The sequence below is a fragment of the Nerophis ophidion genome, linkage group LG08 (assembly GCF_033978795.1).
Source record: "Nerophis ophidion isolate RoL-2023_Sa linkage group LG08, RoL_Noph_v1.0, whole genome shotgun sequence".
Lineage (NCBI taxonomy): Eukaryota > Metazoa > Chordata > Actinopteri > Syngnathiformes > Syngnathidae > Nerophis > Nerophis ophidion.
The window spans coordinates 884,807-904,678 of NC_084618.1; the positions used below are offsets into that span (position 1 = coordinate 884,807).

The 19,872-nt window shown below is 38.1% G+C and overlaps 2 protein-coding genes across 2 annotated transcripts; one reads left to right on the forward strand and one right to left on the reverse strand.

Moving 5' to 3' along the window:
* Nucleotides 1-1,353: 1,353 nt before the first annotated feature.
* On the forward strand, nucleotides 1,354-7,329 carry LOC133557161 (inhibitor of growth protein 1-like). The gene is made up of 4 exons (XM_061907411.1): nucleotides 1,354-1,514; nucleotides 3,754-3,903; nucleotides 6,257-6,405; nucleotides 6,489-7,329. The coding sequence occupies exons 2-4, from the start codon at nucleotides 3,765-3,767 to the stop codon at nucleotides 7,140-7,142; spliced, it is 942 nt and encodes a 313-aa protein (XP_061763395.1). The 5' UTR covers nucleotides 1,354-1,514; nucleotides 3,754-3,764; the 3' UTR covers nucleotides 7,143-7,329.
* Nucleotides 7,330-10,657: 3,328 nt separating this feature from the next.
* LOC133557165 (ubiquitin-conjugating enzyme E2 A-like) lies at nucleotides 10,658-19,081 on the reverse strand. Its single transcript, XM_061907414.1, has 6 exons — nucleotides 18,888-19,081; nucleotides 15,529-15,609; nucleotides 15,429-15,454; nucleotides 13,356-13,445; nucleotides 11,304-11,392; nucleotides 10,658-11,228 (listed from the first exon to the last, which is right to left on the reverse strand). Exons 1-6 carry the CDS (start codon nucleotides 18,929-18,931, stop codon nucleotides 11,100-11,102), a joined length of 459 nt encoding a protein of 152 aa, XP_061763398.1. The 5' UTR covers nucleotides 18,932-19,081; the 3' UTR covers nucleotides 10,658-11,099.
* Between the last annotated feature and the right edge of the window lie 791 nt (nucleotides 19,082-19,872).

Below are 19,872 nucleotides of genomic sequence, written 5' to 3' on the forward strand. Positions count from 1 at the left end.
ACTCAGCTTTTGTTTATTTTCAGTTTAAGCATTATACACCTTTTTACCTGCACACTGCCTCCCGCTGTTTCCAACATCTACAAAGCAATTAGCCACAGGCTGCCACCTACTGATATGGAAGGGTATTACACGGTTACTCTGTCGAGCTCTAGACAGCGCAGACACATAATTTGCAAACTATAATTATTAGTATTTTTTAAATATTTTTAACCCAAATAGGTGAAATTAGATCATCTCCCACGGCACACTAGTGTGCCGCAGTACAGTGGTTGAAAAACACTGGGTTAAAATACAAATGATTGTCACACACACACACAAGGTGTGGTGAAATTTGTCCTCTGCATTTAACCCATCCCCTTGATCACCCCCTGGGAAGTGAGGGGAGCAGTGAGCAGCAGCAGGGCCGGGCCCAGGAATAATATATGGTGATTTAACCCCCAATTCCAACCATTGATGCTGAGTGTCTTTGGTATGACTCGGCTGGGGTTTGAACTCCCAACCTACCGATCTCAGGGCTGACACTCTAACCACTAGACCACTGAGTAGTCAGGGTTTAATCCCGGGCTCAGGATCTTTCTGTGTGGAGTTTGCATGTCCTGCCCGTGAATGCGTGGGTTCTCTCCGGGTACTCCGGCTTCCTCCCACTTCCAAAGACATGCACCTGGGGATAGGTTGAAATTGGCAACACTAAATCGGCCATAGTGTGTGAATGTGAGTGTGAATGTTGTCTGTCTAAAAGTGTTGGCCCTGCGATGAGATGGCGACTTGTCCAGGGTGTACACCGCCTTCCGCCCGATTGAAGCTGAGATAGGCAGATAAGGCATAAGCGGTAGGAAATGGATGATGGACGTTGGATCTCTGTAACTGCCCGTTTCGCCACAAGGTGGCAGCAAATCATTCGGAATCGAACGTCACACAATTTTTAACAACCAGACTTCCCATTGTTGACAACACTAAATTGGCCCTAGTGTGTGAATGTGAGTGTGAATGTTGTATGTCTATCTGTGTTGGCCCGGCGATGATGTGGCAAATTGTCCAGGGTGTAAAACGACTCCCGCCCGATTGTAGCTGAGATAGGCAGATAAGGCTTAAGCGGTAGGAAATGGATGGATGGATGTTGGATCTCCTTAACTGCCCGTTTCGCCACCAGCTGGCGGCAAATCATTCGGAATTGAACGCGACACAATTCTTAACATCCAGACTTCCCATTGTTGAGTTGTGGTTGGACAACGCATTGTTTCAATCAGCACCCTCCAGTTATTGCGTACTAACGAGTTTAAACGCTGTGTTTGTGGAAAAGGCGGCCGTTGCCTGAATGGGCACAATGGCGGCGGTGTGGCGCATGCGCACATCGACCACTCGAAGCTAACGGTGGGTTAGCATTAGCTGCTTACAGTACAGCCCACTCCTCCCTGCTGATGTCGCTCACTTCAAACCTCATGTTTTCATCACCTTTGGTTGTAAAGCCAACTAGAGCAAAGAAGTGAGTGGAGAGACAGCAAGTGCACTTACTGGTAGGTGTCTTTTCAACCTATTTGCAAGTCATAGAATAGAAGTGGTTTCCAATGTTGAAACCACACGCGAGCTACTAACAAGAAACTCACGCTAAAGCTTTTTTAATGTTTGACCAAAACGGGTTTATATAAAGATGGACATGTTATTAACGTGTACTAAACCGAATATTGACGCTGGCTTCTAAATTATGATATTGGCTTGTGAAAAGATGATTTTGACGGCAGTTGACTTCAATCCGCCAAAGAACTAGCTAGGCGGCTAGCCGCATATAGTTTACTCACGCCCGTTACTATTGATTCGCGCTATAATACACAAACACTCAATTAAATCGGTTGTTTTAATACATCACGACGGACGATTTAGCATCAATGTTGTTCGTACTTTTGTCAATATAACCTGTTAAATCGCCTGGGAAACGATCTAACCTGCTAGTTAGCAGCCTCACGCCAGCTTCGTAATCTTCGCGTTCGTTTGGGAACAAACATGGTTTTAGGGTCAATTATGACATACGCAAGGAGTAAAATAAACAGTAGTAATGTCTAATTTACATTGTATTATCTTTACACCTGTGGCGCTGCGGTATCTGACATGTTAACATTACCTACGTCGTACAGTCAACGCGTCACTCGGCCCCTCCCCCCTCTGACTGTCTAACCTTATCCTTGTCCACACACAACGATGCCCCCCTCTATCCGCCGGCACAACGCCACAGAGTACGCATGCGCGTAAAATGCGCACGTCATAGTCACCTCCAGGATTGCTTTGTGTGCAAGTCCTTTAAAGCAGTGGTCCCCAACCACCGGGCCGTGGCCCGATTGGTACCGGGCTGCAGAAGAATTCTTTATTCATTTTTATATAAAAAAAAAAATATATATATATTTTTTTATTATATATATTTTTTTTATTAAATCGACATAAAAAACACAATATACACTTACAATTAGTGCACCAACCACGAAAAACTCCCTTTTTCATGACAAAAAAAAAAAATCATGCAATAAAATTGACAAAATTATACCATATCACGTAATCAAATTAAGAAAAGTCATAAAATGCCCTTTCATGGACACATACTTAATATACAATACAACCACATCTAATTTACATCATCACACAAAGAAAACCCATGCTCTTGTTCCCATCCGTCATTTGTAAAAACAACCATGATTTTAACAGGCACACCTCACAATCTACCACAAAAATGCTGTCATGGATGAATATAATATACATTAAGTTGATCTGCCATATATAGTGCCCACCTTAGTGACCATGTGAGCAGCTTTGATTGCTCCAAAGCCACTTTTAAACTTCAATTGTAAATGAAGAGTAATCTTTATAAGACATGTAAACAATGTGTTCAAGAACATTTTACACCTATCAATCCAGAGATCTAGATAACTGGTTAGGACACTCTTCACTCTTTTACCTTCATTTTCCAGTCATTTTTGGTGACTTTATATACTCAGGACCTAGACGTTGAGTAATACATGGCGGACAATAACTGATGGTCTGCTTTGCCAGTCCTAATGCATTCGCCGTTTTCCGTAGTTTTCCCTCAACGGCAAAGCACACGCTACCTTTTTTATCACATCCGCGGGAGCCTGCATTCTCGTTGTCTCTCCTTCGACAATGACAAAGTTTTTCACTAAGTAGAATCACAGCTGACCTAAACTTTGGAAAGTTCTCTTGCCGTCTGAGAAGTGTTGCATCCCAAATAGCTGCAATTGCTTTCACTTAAGGTATTATCTGTGATTTCCACAAGCGTCTGTACATGTAGAAGGAGAAACACGGGCATGTCTGGATGACTCGCCTCCATATTTCGAGTGGTTAGCTCTGAGTTACGAAACCGATTTAATATGAAGCTGGCTGTGGCGCGTTATTTCTGACGTTACTTCCTATGTGTCTTTCTGGTGTCACTTCCTCTCCGAACTCAGTTTTTAAACGATCAATGAGTCCATACAAAGGTAAGAGCCGGAGATCCAAGTAACATACGTCGCACTTACTCGTGTAAAAAATTGTCCGAGGAAGGGGACTTGAAACAATGGCTTAGTGTGGCTGAAATGGGGCTTAAGCTAAATAATTATTCATTTAAGGGGTTATCCGACTTAGAGTAGTGTAGACATAGCCTAAAATCTTCAAAGTTAAAGTCCCTATACGCCAAATTATTCATGATATTGAAGTAAAGCAGCAATTTAAATTTAAGAAACATTCATGCATTCTAACACTTTTTTTTCCCAGGCGGAGGCAAAATGCTGAATGCCACGAATGGCGACCCAGGCCATGTTGCTGTCAATTATGTGGAGGAGTACTTCGACCTGATGGAGTCGCTACCCTTAGATATGCAGAGAAGCGTGTCCCTCATGAAGGAAATCGATGCCAAGTATCAAGGTAAAAAAGACACATGGAATAATGGCAGGGTATTTAATGTGCCATCTTAATTTGACATAATGTCATCATATTGTACTTAGCAGCCAGAAGAGACACCTTGATCATAATGTTGTATATTACAGGTTACGCTTTCAGTTAAGTCAACCCAATGTTGAATAAACGGGTGTTTTAAATCAGTGTTTTTCAACCACCAGCAGAATTCATTAAAAAATGAAACTCAGTTGACAGTTAAAAGTCGTTGTTGGATATTACTTTAAACCATAACCAACCATGCATCAATGTATCTCTATTGTCTACAGTCACAACCTGTCACATCACGCCGTGACTTATTTTGAGTTTTTTGCTGTTTTCCTGTGTGTAGTGTTTTAGTTCTTGTCTTGCGCTCCTATTTTGGTGATTTTTCTCTTTTTTTGTTATTTTCCTGTAGCAGTTTCATGTCATCCTTTGAGCGATATTTCCCGCATCTACTTTGTTTTAGCAATCAATAATACTTCAGTTGTTTTTATCGTTCTTTGTGGGGACATTGTTGATTGTCATGTCATGTTCATGATGGCGTCCACATGTACATTGTGGACGCCATCTTAGCTCCACAGTAAGTCTTTGATGTCGTCCAGCATTCTGTTTTTTACTTTGTCGCCAGTTGAGTTTCAGTTTCGTTCTCCATAGCCTTCCCTAAGCTTCAATGCCTTTTCTTAGGGGCACTCACCTTTTGTTTATTTTTGGTTAAAGCATTAGGGACCTTTTTACCTGCATGGTGCATCCCGCTGTTTCCCACATCTACAAAGCAATTAGCTACCGGCTGCCACCTACTGATATGAAAGAGTATTTCACGGTGACTCTGCCGAGCTCTAGACAGCACCGACACTCAACAACAACACATCATTTGCAGACTATAATTATTGGTTTGCAAAAAATATTTTTAACGCAAATAGGTGAAATTAGATAATCTCCCACGGCACACCAAACTGTATCTAACTTCAAGCTCCCCTTGATTAACAGTAGAAGCATGACCGTAATCTAAAGCAGAGGTTCTTAACCTTTTATGACTTGGGGACGGGGGCCACTCAAATATTAACTCTCAATTAGTAATCTTACTCTTGAGTTTAATCGTATTCAATATGTACTTACATTTTCTAAAGTTGTCAAATGAAATGAAAGCATATGATAATCACAAAGATTATTTATTTATTTAACACATAAGTCTTATGTTTAGGTCAAGCGGATTAGAAAAATAAGTACTAAACAAACACAGCTTAAAGGGTACTCATAAATAACTGACAAAAAATGAATATCCATACAAGTAAGTTGTGCAAAAAAAAAAAAAGAGTACTTAACAAAAATACTGCATAAAGGGGACTCATAAATAACTGACAAAAAATGAATTTCCATACAAGTATGTTGTGCTAAAAAAAAAATGCCATTACTGCCACAAGTGGTGTAAAAGTAACAGAGCACCACTGCAACCCGTACGGACCAAAGCTGACAAAAATGTTTTGGTAACGGCCCACGGCCTTATGGTTAAAAAACACTGATCTGAAGTGTACTATTTGACGGATTACTGGGTCTGACTGCTACTACTTTATGCTAATTTACTTCTAGTCGATAGACCTTTCAAATAATACCACGCACATAAATATACAAAAAATATGGTGATTATTTTGAACACAGTGGAAACTCAAGATCACATTCTGTGAAAATATTTATTTAAATTATAAATGTTCTATGTAGTTCAAAACGCTAACATTGGGACTTTTTATTTTGTGAACAAACTGGAATAGGTATCATAAGTTTAATCATTTTATAAATTACAATAATTACGTTAAATGTAATGAAAAAATAAGCTAATAAAATATATATTATACAGTTGCATGCATATTTTTATTTTGTAACAAACATATTGTAGAATTATTTTTATTAAAATAAACAAATATAGTCAACACACTAGAATGTTTATTTGTGTATTAAAAAGAGTAATTTATTCAAATGTGTATAGTCAAATATATTTTAACAAAGTAGTTTTAATAAGATTATTTAAATTAAATACATATTGAAGAATCAAGTTGAAACTGTTTATTATATTCAAATTAGTTTAACAATGTATGTTGAGGAAAAATATATAAAATCACGACTATTGTGGGAAATCTTTTTTTTTTTAATTATGCAAACAAATACTTGAAAATATTTAAAAGCCATAATAAAATAATGTCATATCTCACAATAACCGTAAAAAATGCAATGGGTTCTCAGTGCTCCTGCTGATGAATGCTTGGAGATGAAAACATGACCTTATTAGAAAGGTAACCAGCCATCATTGGTAGTGTAATAACTAGTAAAAATTTCTTCTGTCAATCAGACGTTCTCAAGGAGCTCGATGATGCTTACGAACGCTATCGCAAGGAGTCCGACTCACCCCAGAGACGTAAACTTCAGATGTCCATCCTGAGGGCGCTGATCCGCTGTCAGGAGCTTGGAGACGAGAAGATTCAGATCGCTGGACAAATGGTTAGAAATAAATAGAAATATCATTAAAGTAGTTCATGGGTTGAAAAAGCTGCAGTACCTTTTCTGACAAGCGACCGTTTCAGGTGGAGTTGACGGAGAATCGAACACGACCGATGGACTCGCACTCGGAACTCCTCTCGTCCTCCCAAAACGTCCCAGAGAGCCATGTCCCCGCAGCGCCGTCCATGGTCACCGCCGCCGCCTCCATGATGTCGTCGTCCTCGTCGTCGTCTTCTGCCATCACCCCGAACAAAACAGGCCACCACGACAAGAAGCGCGACGAGGTCACGCCGGGCTCGGTCGGAGGCGGCAGCGGTGGAGACAAATCCAGTGGAAAGCGATCCAGGCGGCAGAAAAACGGCGACGGCAGGGAAAGTTACAGCGGCATGGACCCCACCGAAGACGTCGCCGTTGGGGCGTCCCGAGAGAAGCGGGCCAAGACGTCGTCCAAGAAGAAGAAGAGGTCAAAGGGGAAGCCGGAGAGAGAAGTGTCTCCCCCCGACCTGCCCATCGACCCCGACGAGCCTACATACTGCTTGTGCGAGCAGGTGTCCTACGGCGAGATGATCGGCTGCGACAACGACGAGTGTCCCATCGAGTGGTTCCACTTCTCCTGCGTGGGACTGCACCACAAGCCCAAAGGCAAGTGGTACTGCCCCAAGTGCCGAGGCGAGAACGAAAAGACCATGGACAAGGCCTTGGAGAGGGCCAAGAAGGACCGGGCGTACAACAGGTAGCCTCGCCAACACTCGGGACCTTTCTAGTATTACTTTGACTGTTGGCCTTTTTCGTCTGTGTAGTCGTGTAAATAGATATTTTTCTAAGACGGTCAGGACTTGTTCTAAACTTGTGTTTCCACATGCATGCAGCAGCTCACATTCGACTGTACGTGTCCTGTTAATAAATAAATCATCCTTCAACAAACTTGTTTTTGTTAACCCTTAACAGACCCAAGGGAAATTGAGGCAATTGACTTTTTTCTCCATTGAATGAAAATGTGTGATTTGCTACAGGATATTTTATTTTTAGAACAATTGCCTGTCCTTAAAGGCTCCTTATCCAAACAGCAAAGAACAATTAGATGACAATTCCATTTCGTCTACTGACCTTTTCTTTTTACATGTGTCCACTAGGTGGTGCTAATATACAGTTTTCTGCAAGAGTGCATTGTTGCCTTAATAATTAGAAGTGTGTGAAGGTTTTAAATACTGGTGTGTGAGGTAAAAAGTGTTTTCAGTTGAGCTTCACAAAAAAAAACTGCCATGGCTTTTAAAAGGTTAAACATTCAACTCAAAAAATATAATATTCGATACACATTTCAGGCTGTGGTTTTAAAAGATTTGAGTTTTTTAAAATGTAAAATAATATTGATGCAGTATTTTCACAGCATCTTTAAAAACGCTAACATTTTATTGTCACGATGGTCAAAGATGTGAGTTAATTTGAAGAACTTCCAGCCAGAGGGCCAATTATGGCCTGGAGCTCATTTCTATTAGCCTGTGGCAAATGTAAACACCTGCAACTGCATCAGAACACTATGAATGATTGAAGCTACATATCAAACAAAAAAGTACTCCGGCGTCAATGAAATTGAAAAATGTATTGGTCTCTATCAGAAGTGCCCTAACTTTTTGTCTCCAGTTAAACAGCAATTTTAAGCCTACAGCAGCACAGTGAGGAATCAAGCCCCTTATCATCATACATACAGCAAACAATTTTAAGTACCGTATTTTTCGGACTATAAATCACGTTTTTTTTTGTAGTTGAGACTTGGCCAAACTATTTAAGAAAAAAAAAATTGGGGGGGGGGGGTTTGGTCTCACTGGACTGTGGAGAAGACTGCGACTTATAGTCCGAAAATACGGTATTCACACCCATTTGAATCTTTTGCGCTATCTTTTTGCAGCCATTTGCTAAAATGTTTTATTTCTCATTTATGTACACCCAGCACCCCATTTTGACAGAAAAAACAGCATTTTTTTCCCTCCAAATTGAATCAATGAAAATGGTCAGAGGTTTTGAGCTGAAGAACAATTTTGAGCTAGTACAGCTACAAGTCTTGGGAAGGATGCAAGAGTTTTTTCACACCTGGATTTTGAAAACCTCTGACATTCTTTCTTGCAGATCCTCTCCAGTTCTGTCAGGTTGGATGGTGAATGTTTCCATCTATCCATCCATTTTCTACCGCTTGTCCCTTTCGGGGTCGCTGGAGCCTATCTCAGCTGCATTCGGGCAGAAGACGGGGTACACCATGGACAAGTCGCCACCTCATCCCAGGGCCATAGTGAATGTTGGTGGACAGCCAGTCAGGTCTCTCCAGAGATGCTCAATTGGGTTTAGGTCAGGTCTCTGACTGGATGAGTCAAGAATAGTCAGAGAGTTGTTCCGAGGCCACTCTGTTATTTCATTTGTGTACTTAAGGTCATTGTCTTGTTGTAAGGTGAACCTTTGGCCAAGTCTGAGGTCTTAAGCACTCTGGAAGAAGTTTTCTTCCTGGATATCTCTGTACTTGGCCGCATTCATCTTTCCTTCAATTGCTCCCCCACAGCATGATGCTGCCACCACCATGTTTCACTGTTGGCATTGTATTGGGCAGGTGATGAGCAGTGCCTGGTTTTCTTCACACATACCGTTTAGAATTAACACCAAAAAGTTAAATTTTAGTCTCATCAGACCAGATAATCTTATTTCTCACAGTCAGGGAGTCTTTCATGTGTTTTTTTTGGCAAATTCAATGCAGACGTTCTTATCTCTTGCACTGAGAAGAGGCTTCTGTCGGACCAATCTGCCATAGGGGACGGCGTGGTAGAGTGGCTGTGCCAGCTATCTGAGGGTTACTGGTTCAATCCCCACCTTCTACCATCCTAGTCACGTCCGTTGTGTCCTTGGCCAAGACACTTCACCCTTGCTCCTGATGGGTCCTGGTGAGTGCCTTGCATGGCAGCTCCCACCATCAGTGTGTGAATGTGTGTGTAAATGAGCGATTGTGGACATACTGTCAAAGCGTTTTGGGCTCCCTAAAAGGGGTAGAAAAGCGCTACACAAGTACAACCCATTTACTATAAAACCCCTACTGGTGGAGGGCTGCAGTCATAGTAGACTTTGTGGAATTTTCTCCCATCTCCTGCGCTCAGCCACACTGATCTTTGGGCTCTTCTCCCACGATTGCTCAGTTTGGCCGGACGGCCAGGTCGAGGAAGGGTTGTGGTTGTCCCAAACATTTTACATTTAAGGACCATGAAGGCTACTGTGTTTTTAGGAACCTTGAGTGCTGCAGAAATTCTTCATTAACCTTGCCCAGATCTATGCCTTGCCAGAATTCTGTCTCTGAGCTCCTTGGGCAGATCCTTCCGACCTTATGATTCTCATTTGCATTGACATACACTGTGAGCTGAAAAGTCTTATATAGACAGGTGTGTGCCTTTCCTAATCAAGTGGACTCAGTTTGATTGAACACAGCTGGAGTCTAATGAAGGAGCAGAACTATCTCAAGGAGGGTCAGAAGAAATGGACAGCATGTGAGTTAAATATGTGTCACAGCATATGACCGTGTGATATTTCAGGGTTGTTGTTTTTTTTTAAAAAAATCAATATTTCTGTTTTTTTCTGTCAAGATGGGATGCTGAAAGTAAATAAATGAGAAATAAAATTAATTTATTTGATTTTAGCTAACGGCTCGGTTGGTAAAGCGGCCGTGCCAGCAAGTTGAGGGTTCCAGGTTCGATCTCCGCCTCCGCCATCCTAGTCACTGCTGTTGTGTCATTGGGCAAGATACTTTACCCACCTGCTCCCAGTGCCACTCACACTGGTTTAAATGATAAGTTCAGGTAAAAGTACCGCTGATAGTCACACACACACACACACACACACACACACACACACACAAGGTGTGGTGAAATTGGCTCTCTGTATTTGACCCATCCCCTTGTTCATCCCCTGGGGAGGTGAAGGGAACAGTGAGCAGTTGCGGTTGCCACGCCCGGGAATAATTTTGGTGATTCACCCCTCAATTCCAACCCACACTCAACCACCATAAACTACTATACCCTATCTGACACCTCTAAATGGTTGTTAAAATGTTACGTAACAACACAGGATTGTTTGAGGCTAAATTTAGGCTTTTCAACGTGACATTAGAGTATCCTTCTATTTTAACTAGCAGTATAACATGTATAAATGTGCCTACACTGTATTTCCTTCTCTTTTTTTTTTATTTACATGTGCTGAAAATAATGACATGGGAGACAGCCAGTGCAAAATCTGTACATATATATTCAGATGCAGGTTTCTTATATACACAAGTATCTTAAGAAAGGAGGTATGGATGTCCAACAGGTCGCGCATGCAAAAAACCCCATCGAAAAATATGGTGTAACAATTTTTAGAGTCCATAATGCTCAGGAGGGGAGGGGGTGAGGGTGACATCATCTGTGAAGCACCCAGGACATTAAGCATGATAAAGTAAAGCTGGATCCCACAAATAAGGCAAGAATCAAGGCTAAAATATAAGATATAAAAACAAATTCCCTCTTGGCAGGCAGATCTATGAAGGGAAGTGAAAGGTAAAGTGCATAAAAATCTTAAAAACAAAAAAAGTAAGGAGATTAAAGAGGCTGACTTTTTGAGTGCGCGCACACACACACACACACACACACACGTACACACACCGCTTTGGCTGGGTGAGGTCAGCCAGGTCAACTGTCTCGCCAACTTCGTTCTACGATGGCGGAAACTCTCTTCTCGTACTCGCGCTTGTTTTCCTGGTAAAGCTGTGCGGCCTGGCTGTTGGCTGGACTGTTGGGGTTTGGCTCGTCCAGCAAAGACTGGAAAGGAAGAAAGAAAATGATCTTTTTACTTGAAGACAGAGCAGATATTTAACTCATAATTGATTTATTTACCTGGATGGAGGTAAGAATAGAAGACACATCATAAGTAGGACTCCAACGGTTCTGCAGGATGTCCAAACAAATACTACCATCTGCATAAACTGTGCACAATGAAAAAAATACTTTTACATCCACATCAAAAAGAAAACAGTGCATCAAAAGCATGATGTTGTTCATGTTGAATCTGTTAATGTTAAAACAAAATATGAAGAGAAAAAAAGTCGATATGGGTGCCTCATTTGGGTGCTGATTTAATTTTAGTGGCACTGAAATGAGGTCTAATTATATCCGAGTCGACTGTTGTGATGGTGTTACGTTCGATGTAATTTTTCTACCTGCACAAACGAGGGTGAGCATCATCATGTTAACCAGTGCTTAAAGTTATTATAGCACAGGTAACTATAAGCAACTTAATTTTGCTTGATTAAAACACACAGGATTAAGTAGCAAACGCACTTCGAACGCTAGTCTAACATCGCTACAATTGTGTATCGATGATCAAATTCTGCTCAAATTCCTCAGTTTTTTAAGTCCAGCTGGTTTTGCACTGATAATTATTATTAATTATTAACTGGTTGTAGATTTACTAACTTAATTGTTTCATGTGTATTATTGAAGCATTTAAATTACGATTCTGTTCAACTTACATGTAACAACATCCAGTAAAAATAAAGTATTGTTTTTGAACAAAATGTTTATATTTTCATTTTTAATACTGGTCCAGGAATTGTTTAGCACTGAAGCCCTTAGAAAAGTATCAATTTGGTACTGTATCAGATAATATCAAAATAAGACCCAACCCTCCTTTATTCTGGTAAAACTAGCACTAGTGTTTTATCGTGATACCTTTTTATTCTTGTAAAAGTACATTTGTCTCAGACAAGGTCTGAAAAAATTGTGAAATGAAACGTTTTTTCTATCCTTACAATATTAAAACTTTTGTGCAATTTTTTCTGATAATATACATCATCTTTGTGTGATAATGGCCTTTTTCTCCCTCATAATATCCCACTTTTGTTTGTAATATTAGGGCTGCAGCTATCAAATATTTAAGTAGTCAACTAATCTTTTAATTAGTTTGATTAAACGGACAAAACAGAAAATAGTTAAAACAATGTTATTCCTTTCTAATAAATGTACATAAAAAACATTTATATAGCATTTTTAATATGTGTGCAGGAATAAATATTTTGAAAAGTCCGCTATTTGCCACCACACGGATCACGGCCACAACACACCGCCGATCTCATGTGCGCTCTATTGCGGCATAGCTCGGTTGGTAGAGTGGCCGTGCCAGCAACTTGAGAGTTGCAGGTTCGATTCCCGCTTGTGCCATCCTAGTTACTGCCGTTGTGTCCTTGGGCAAGACACTTTACCCACCTGCTCCCAGTGCCACCCACACTGCTTTAAATGTAACTTAGATATTGGGTTTCACTATGTAAAGCGCTTTGAGTCACTTGAGAAAAGCGCTATATAAATATAATTCACACTAATTCACAATGTGCAGAAACAGTGTCCACAGATTTAAAATTCCGGGTATCTCATTCAGTGTGGATTTGATCAGTTTTATTAGTTACACTAAAATGATTAATCTAAGTAACAGAAAATAAAGCAAAACTTTTTTTTCTCAATTATTTAATTTAATTGTTGCAGGCCTAAATATTACAACTATATATTAAAACTAAAATGTATTATTATATTTTAACATTGTTCTCTTAGTTATGACTTTTTCTTCCAGTATTATGATCTAATACTTGTGGAATACTAAGATTGCATTTTTTAGGGTGATATTACTACAAAATTATCATACAGTTGTCACTGTTTGTATTATTAGTACATTTTTCACAAAATCTTAATTTTTATCACAATATCATGACTTTATTCTTTTAGAATGACCCTTTTCTGTGATATTACTACTTGATCCCCATACAGTCATTTGATTATTGCTTCTTATAAAATGACAAACTTTCTTGCAATATTTCAACTTCATTCTCTTTACTTTAGGACATTTTGAGCGACCCTTTGAACACATGTGAGCGATACAGACAAGAGCGAGAGTCCTACCATTAGGATGAAACATCTTTGACACAAATCGTACTGTTGGAGGCTTGTTGGGGTATTCTTCGGTGAACTCTACAATGAGTTTAAAAGTACCTGTGAGCAAAACAGAACAATAATTACTTGTCTTTTAATGAATAGTCAATCACAGAGCTTCACAGAGTGGTATGGGAAGCTGCTCATTAAACAACACATTGGAAGGGTCAGAATGTTGCTGCAGCGTCTGAATTAAAGCCAATAAAACTAAAGACATGTTTCTGTTATTGGGTTGATATATGAAAATATTAGTTTCTCTTCTCACTACGTGCAGAGAATCCACAGCGAGACAGAAAGACGGCGTAAACACACTTGGTAGTTGATATTGTTACCTGATTGACTGTTATAGCCTGTCACTCTTATTGCTCAGTGACACTTCTCGTTTTCTGTTAAAAACATAAATACGTATCAAATGTTTTATAGAACCATTTTAAATGTTGATATCTTTTATGTGCCTATTGAGATATATATTGATCAATAAAAAGAAACCGGAAGTTATGAAGGTAGGTTCATGCAAAGGCAGTCCCGCTCTGGTAACATAGCTGATTGATTGATTGAGACTTTTATTAGTAGATTGCACAGTACAGTACATATTCCGTACAATTGAACACTAAATGGTAACACCCGAATAAGTTTTTCAACTTAAACAGGAAGTAGTCACTGAGAAATGGAAGGGACACACTAACAACCACTCACGAAACAGTATCAACTATCAAATGTTTGATTGCGCCATCTTTCTGTTGATTCACTGCAAGGAGTGAGAAGAGAAAGTAAAAATGAGTGCTGCAAAACGAAAAGTAACCTCGACAGTATGGCAGTTTTTTGGATCTTTTCACACGGACCGTAGTCCTTAAGTTTATATTTTTAACACTCGTCTGTTCCCTATTCGGGTATAAGGAAAACAACAGGTAGGAAGTAAAGTGGAAGACTGTATGAATACAATACTAATTTTTAAGTCATGACATTAAAAATGTAGTATTTTAAATGGAGTATAATGAGTGCAACAGAGGAACATCGATCTGTTGACTCAATTGTTAGCTATTTATTTACGACTTTCAATGCATAAAAAAAGCAAAGCATATCTGTTCTTGTCTTACATAAGGCTTGTGAGTGATAAACACCACATCGCTTTCCAATTTTAGTGTATTTCTATTATGACTGATCTGATAACATGGTCAGAGTGCAGAATCCTTACTACTGTGATATCTATCGCCGAAGATATTCATCCATCCATCCATTTTCTACCAATTGTCCCTTTTGGGGTCACGGGAGGTGCTGGAGCCTATCTCAGCTGCATTCGGGTGGAAGGCGGTGTACACCCTGGACAAATAACCACGTCATCACAAGGCCAACACAGATAGACGGACAACATTCACACTCACATTCAAACACCAGGGCCAATTTAGTGTTGCCAATCAAACTATCCGCAGGTGCATGTCTTTGGAGGTAGAGAACATGCAAACTCCACACAGAAAGATCCCAAGCCCGGGATTGAGCTCAGGACTACCCAGGACCTTCGTATTGTGAGGCACATGCAGTAACCCCTGCTCCACCATATTTAATGCGGAATATTCAAAATGGCTGACTGAATTTGTGTACATTTTGTGATGTTTAAACGGTATTTCCACATACTTTGCATATTGCAAACACAATTGGATATGATGCAATGGATACAACAAAACACACGTAAGCATATAAAGTCAACTTGTTTTTCCACTCAACTAGTACTTTGAGTGTTCAATTTTAGAATTTCCTTTACACTGATTGTTCGAGTCTTTTTCATGGTCGTGTTGATATTTATTTTCCTTTTGGCTTTGATAGCGGAGGGCATAATAATCAGAGGAAGTTTACATCTTAAATAAATATTTTTTACATTTAATATTTTTTTTCTGGTCCCTATTTTCCATTGGTCATAAAACATATCCATAACGACCATATCAACTGGTATAAAAAAAACCTATGTTGTGATACATTTTTCAACCACATCGCCCATCGCTAGCCCAACAGTGTCATTATCATAAGACAAAGAAATAAAATACCTACCATCTTCAAACGGAGTTCCTTCAGGGCTGAGACAAAAAGATGTCATGTTAGTGTGCTGACATTGTCATTATTTGATTTGAAATTGCAGATTATGGCTTACCCAAAAATAACTGCGTTCCACACCATAATGTTGTTTTCAGATGGGGCACCACTCACACCAGCTGGGGGGTCCTCTTGTAGCCTAATGAGAAAAAACTTGCATTGTTAGGATATTTTTTACATATTTGTAGCTTTGTCTTAATAGTTAGTCTTACTCTTAAAATCTGGCTCGTGAGTGGCATATAAGACCTTAACACACACTTTTATGCTCTGGTTTTAAACACTACGTAAATTGTGTGGTCCTCTGTGTTTTTAAGTTTTTATTTCTATTTATTGTTTTAATTGGTTTTACCTTTCAAAATCGTTTTTAATCATATTTATTATTATATTGGTTTAAAATGTATTTATTTTGTTTTTATTTAGTCATTGTTGGAGCTAAGGATGGTATTTGAATCTTGTTTTTGTTATTTTTGTGCAGCACTTTGGAAACATTTTTGTTGTTTAGACTTGCTATATAAATAAAGTGGATTGGATTGAAATTTTTGGGGTAAATGTAAGAGACATAGTTAATACATATTAAGTTTATAATGGGTTTATTCTCTGGCTTTTAACACTATGTGAGTTGTGTGGTCCTCTGTGTTTTAATGTTTATTTCTATTTATTGTTTTAATTGGTTTTACCCCTTTAAAATCGTTTTTAATTATATTTATTTTATATTGGTTTGTTTTTTATTTATTTTGTTGTATTCAGTCATTATTGGAGCTAAGGATAGTATTTGAATCTTGATTTTAATATTTTTATGCAGCACTTTGGAAACATTTTTGCTGTTTAAATGTACTATATAAATAAAGTGGAGTGGATTGGATTGATATTTTGGAGGTAAATGTAAGAGACAAAGTTAATACATATTAAGTTTATGATGGGTTTATTCTCTGGCTTTTAACAATACGTGAGTTATGTGGTCCTCTGTGTTTTAACATGTTTATTTATATTTATTGTTTTAATTGGTTTTACCCATTTAATATCGTTTTTAATTATATTTATTTTATATTGGTTTGATATTTATGTATTTTGTTTTACTCAGTCATTATTGGAGCTAAGGATAGTATTTGAATATTGATTTTAATATTTTTATGCAGCACTTTGGAAACATTTTTGTTGTTTGAATGTGTTATATAAATAAAGTGGAGTGGATTGGATTGATATTTTAGGAGTAAATTTGACAGACATAGTTAATAATAGGGCTGCGAATCTTTGGGTGTCCCACAATTCGATTCAAAATCAATTCTTGGGGGTCACAATTTGATAATATATCGATTTTTTCGATTCAAAAACGATATTTTTCCGATTCAAAACGATTCTGTATTCATTCAATACATAGGATTTCAGCAGGATCTACCCCAGTCTGCTGACATGCTAGCAGAGTAGATTTAAAAAAAAAAGCTTTTATAATTGTAAAGGACAATGTTTTATCAACTGATTGCAATAATGTAAATTTGTTTTAACTATTAAACGAAAAAAAAATTCGACTTATTTTATCTTTGTGAAAACATTAGACACAGTGTGTTGTCAAGCTTATGAGATGCGATGCAAGTGTAAGCCACTGTGACACTATTGTTCTTTTTTTTTATAAATGTCTAATGATAATGTCAATGAGGGATTTTTAATCACTGCTCTGCTGAAATTATAACTAATATTGGTACTGTTGTTGATAATATTCAATTTTGTTTCACAACTTTTAGTTTGTTCTGTGTCGTGTTTTTGTGTCTCCTCAATTGCTCTGTTTATTGCAGGGTCAGGTTTGGTTTTGGAATTGAATTGCATTGTTATGGCATTGCTGTGTAGTGGTTTTTTGGATTGATAAAAAAATAAAAAAATAAATAAAAAAATAAAAAAATCGATTTAAAAAAAAAAAAAAAAAAGAGAATCGATTCTGAATTGCACAACATATTCGATTTGATTTGTATTCGAATCGATTTTTTTCCCACACTCCTAGTTAAAACATATTACGTTTATGATTTTTTAAAGGTAGAATTAGCCAGTTCCACAGGCAGAATGTTCTATGATGAGCAATGGACACAATGTAGCTTTCATACTTTCTCACCTGTTCACTAACTAAATATTACAGAACGTTTAACAGAAAATGCGTTGATTATAAGGAATTTAAAATAATAATTCCAATTTGAGAATAACTAGTAAGTAGGGCTGCGAATCTTTGGGTGTCCCACGATTCAATTCAATATCGATTCTTGGGGTCACGATACAATTATATATCGATTTTTTTCGATTCAACGCGATTCTCAATTCAAAAACGATATTTTTCCGATTCAAAACGATTCTGTATTCATTCAATACATAGGATTTCAGCAGGATCTACCCCCGTCTGCTGACATGCTAGCAGAGTAGTATATATATTTTTTAAAAAGCTTTTATAATTGTAAAGGACAATGTTTTATCAACTGATTGTAATAATGTAAATTTGTTTTAATTATTAAAGGAACCAAAAATACGACTTATTTTATCTTTGTGAAAACATTGGACACTGTGTTGTCAAGCTTATGAGATGCAAGTGCAAGTCACTGTGACACTATTGTTTTTATTTTTTATAAATGTCTAATGATAATGTCAATGAGGGATTGTTAATCACTGCTATGCTGAATGTATAACTCATATTGAAACTATTGTTAATATTAATTTTTGTTTCACTACTTTTGGTTTGTTCTGTGTCGTGTTTGTGTCTTCTCTCAATTGCTCTGTTTATTGCAGTTCTGAGTGTTGCTGGGTCAGGTTTGGTTTTGGAATTGGATTGCAATGTTATGGTATTGCTGTGTAATGGATTGATATAAAATAAAAATAAAAATCGATTAAAAAAAAAAAAAAGAGAATACATTCTGAATCGCACAACGTTTTCGATTCGATTCGTATTTGAATCAATTTTTCCCCACACCCCTAGTTAACAGATATTACGTTTACGTTTTTTTAAAGGTAGAATTAGGCAGTTCCACAGACAGAATGTTCTATGATGAGCAATGGACACAATGTAGCTTTCATAGTTTCTCACCTGTTCAATAACTAAATATTACAGGACGTTTAACAGAAAATGCGTTGATTATAAGGAATTTAAAATAATAATTCCAATTTGAGAAAAACTAGTAAGACAGTTGCGAGTAATAAGTGCTGGCTACGGAAACTAAGCCGGTAGATAACAAGCTAACAGGTTTGAATAGTAAACGTTGTTTAACTTTAGTAACCTCCACTAAAACCTTTCACTGACACTTCACTACAAATGAAATGTGCATTTTAACGTTAAAAATGGTGGTAATAGTAGCTTTATTTTTGAATAACAGCGAGACGACAGCGATGTTACTAAATAGCACCGAGCTAGCGCTAGCTTGTCCCAGCATTAGCCGAGCAACTCACCGTTTAAAGTCCCTCATGAGTCTCCTTCGGGCCGGGGTGGACATGGTCGGACTTTGTCAATTTACTTCGCAGGATATTTGATGTTTTATTTATGATGTCACTCGTGTTTGTCTAAAAACATTCTAGTTGGCCCAGGGGTGACGTTGTCGTTCTCTGGTTAATCCGGTCTGGTTAGCCCTAGCGCCTTTAAACGGGCCATACCACTTTGAACAAAGGGAGGGGGGTTGTTAAAATAGTAAATGATACACGCTCGATAACAGTCGTGTGATATTGGACCCATCTTTCCTTACGTACTGTTATAATTTTGTATTGTTGTACAATGTATGCCTATTTAATACACAACCATGGATTATTGTATTGAAAGTAGTTTGATCTCCCCCCATGTACAAGTCTAGTGTCATGTGACCAGGCGCGGCCGTGATGACGTAATGTTTGTGCTGAGTTGCCTGATGAAGGAACGCCTGTTCCTGACAGGTGACGAGCCGGCTGCTGACACGTGAGCAATGACCTGGCCCATGAGCTCTAATTTTAAAGATATACTTCGAGCAAAATGTAAAAGCATGAGATATGTGTGTATATATATATATATATATATATATATATATATATATATATATATATATATATATATATATATATATATATATATATATATATATATATATATAGGTGTGGGAAAAAATCACAAGACTACTTCATCTCTACAGATCTGTTTCATGAGGGGTTCCCTCAATCATCAGGAGATTGAGGGAACCCCTCATGAAACAGATCTGTAGAGATGAAGTAGTCTTGTGATTTTTTTCCCACACCTACATATTGCGCTCTACCACGGTATCGAGCACTATTCTCCGGATAATCCAATCAAGACATATATATATATATATATATATATATATATATATACCCAGTTTCCATATGAGTTGGGAAATTGTGTTAGATGTAAGTGGAATACAATGATTTGCAAATCATTTTCAACACATATTCA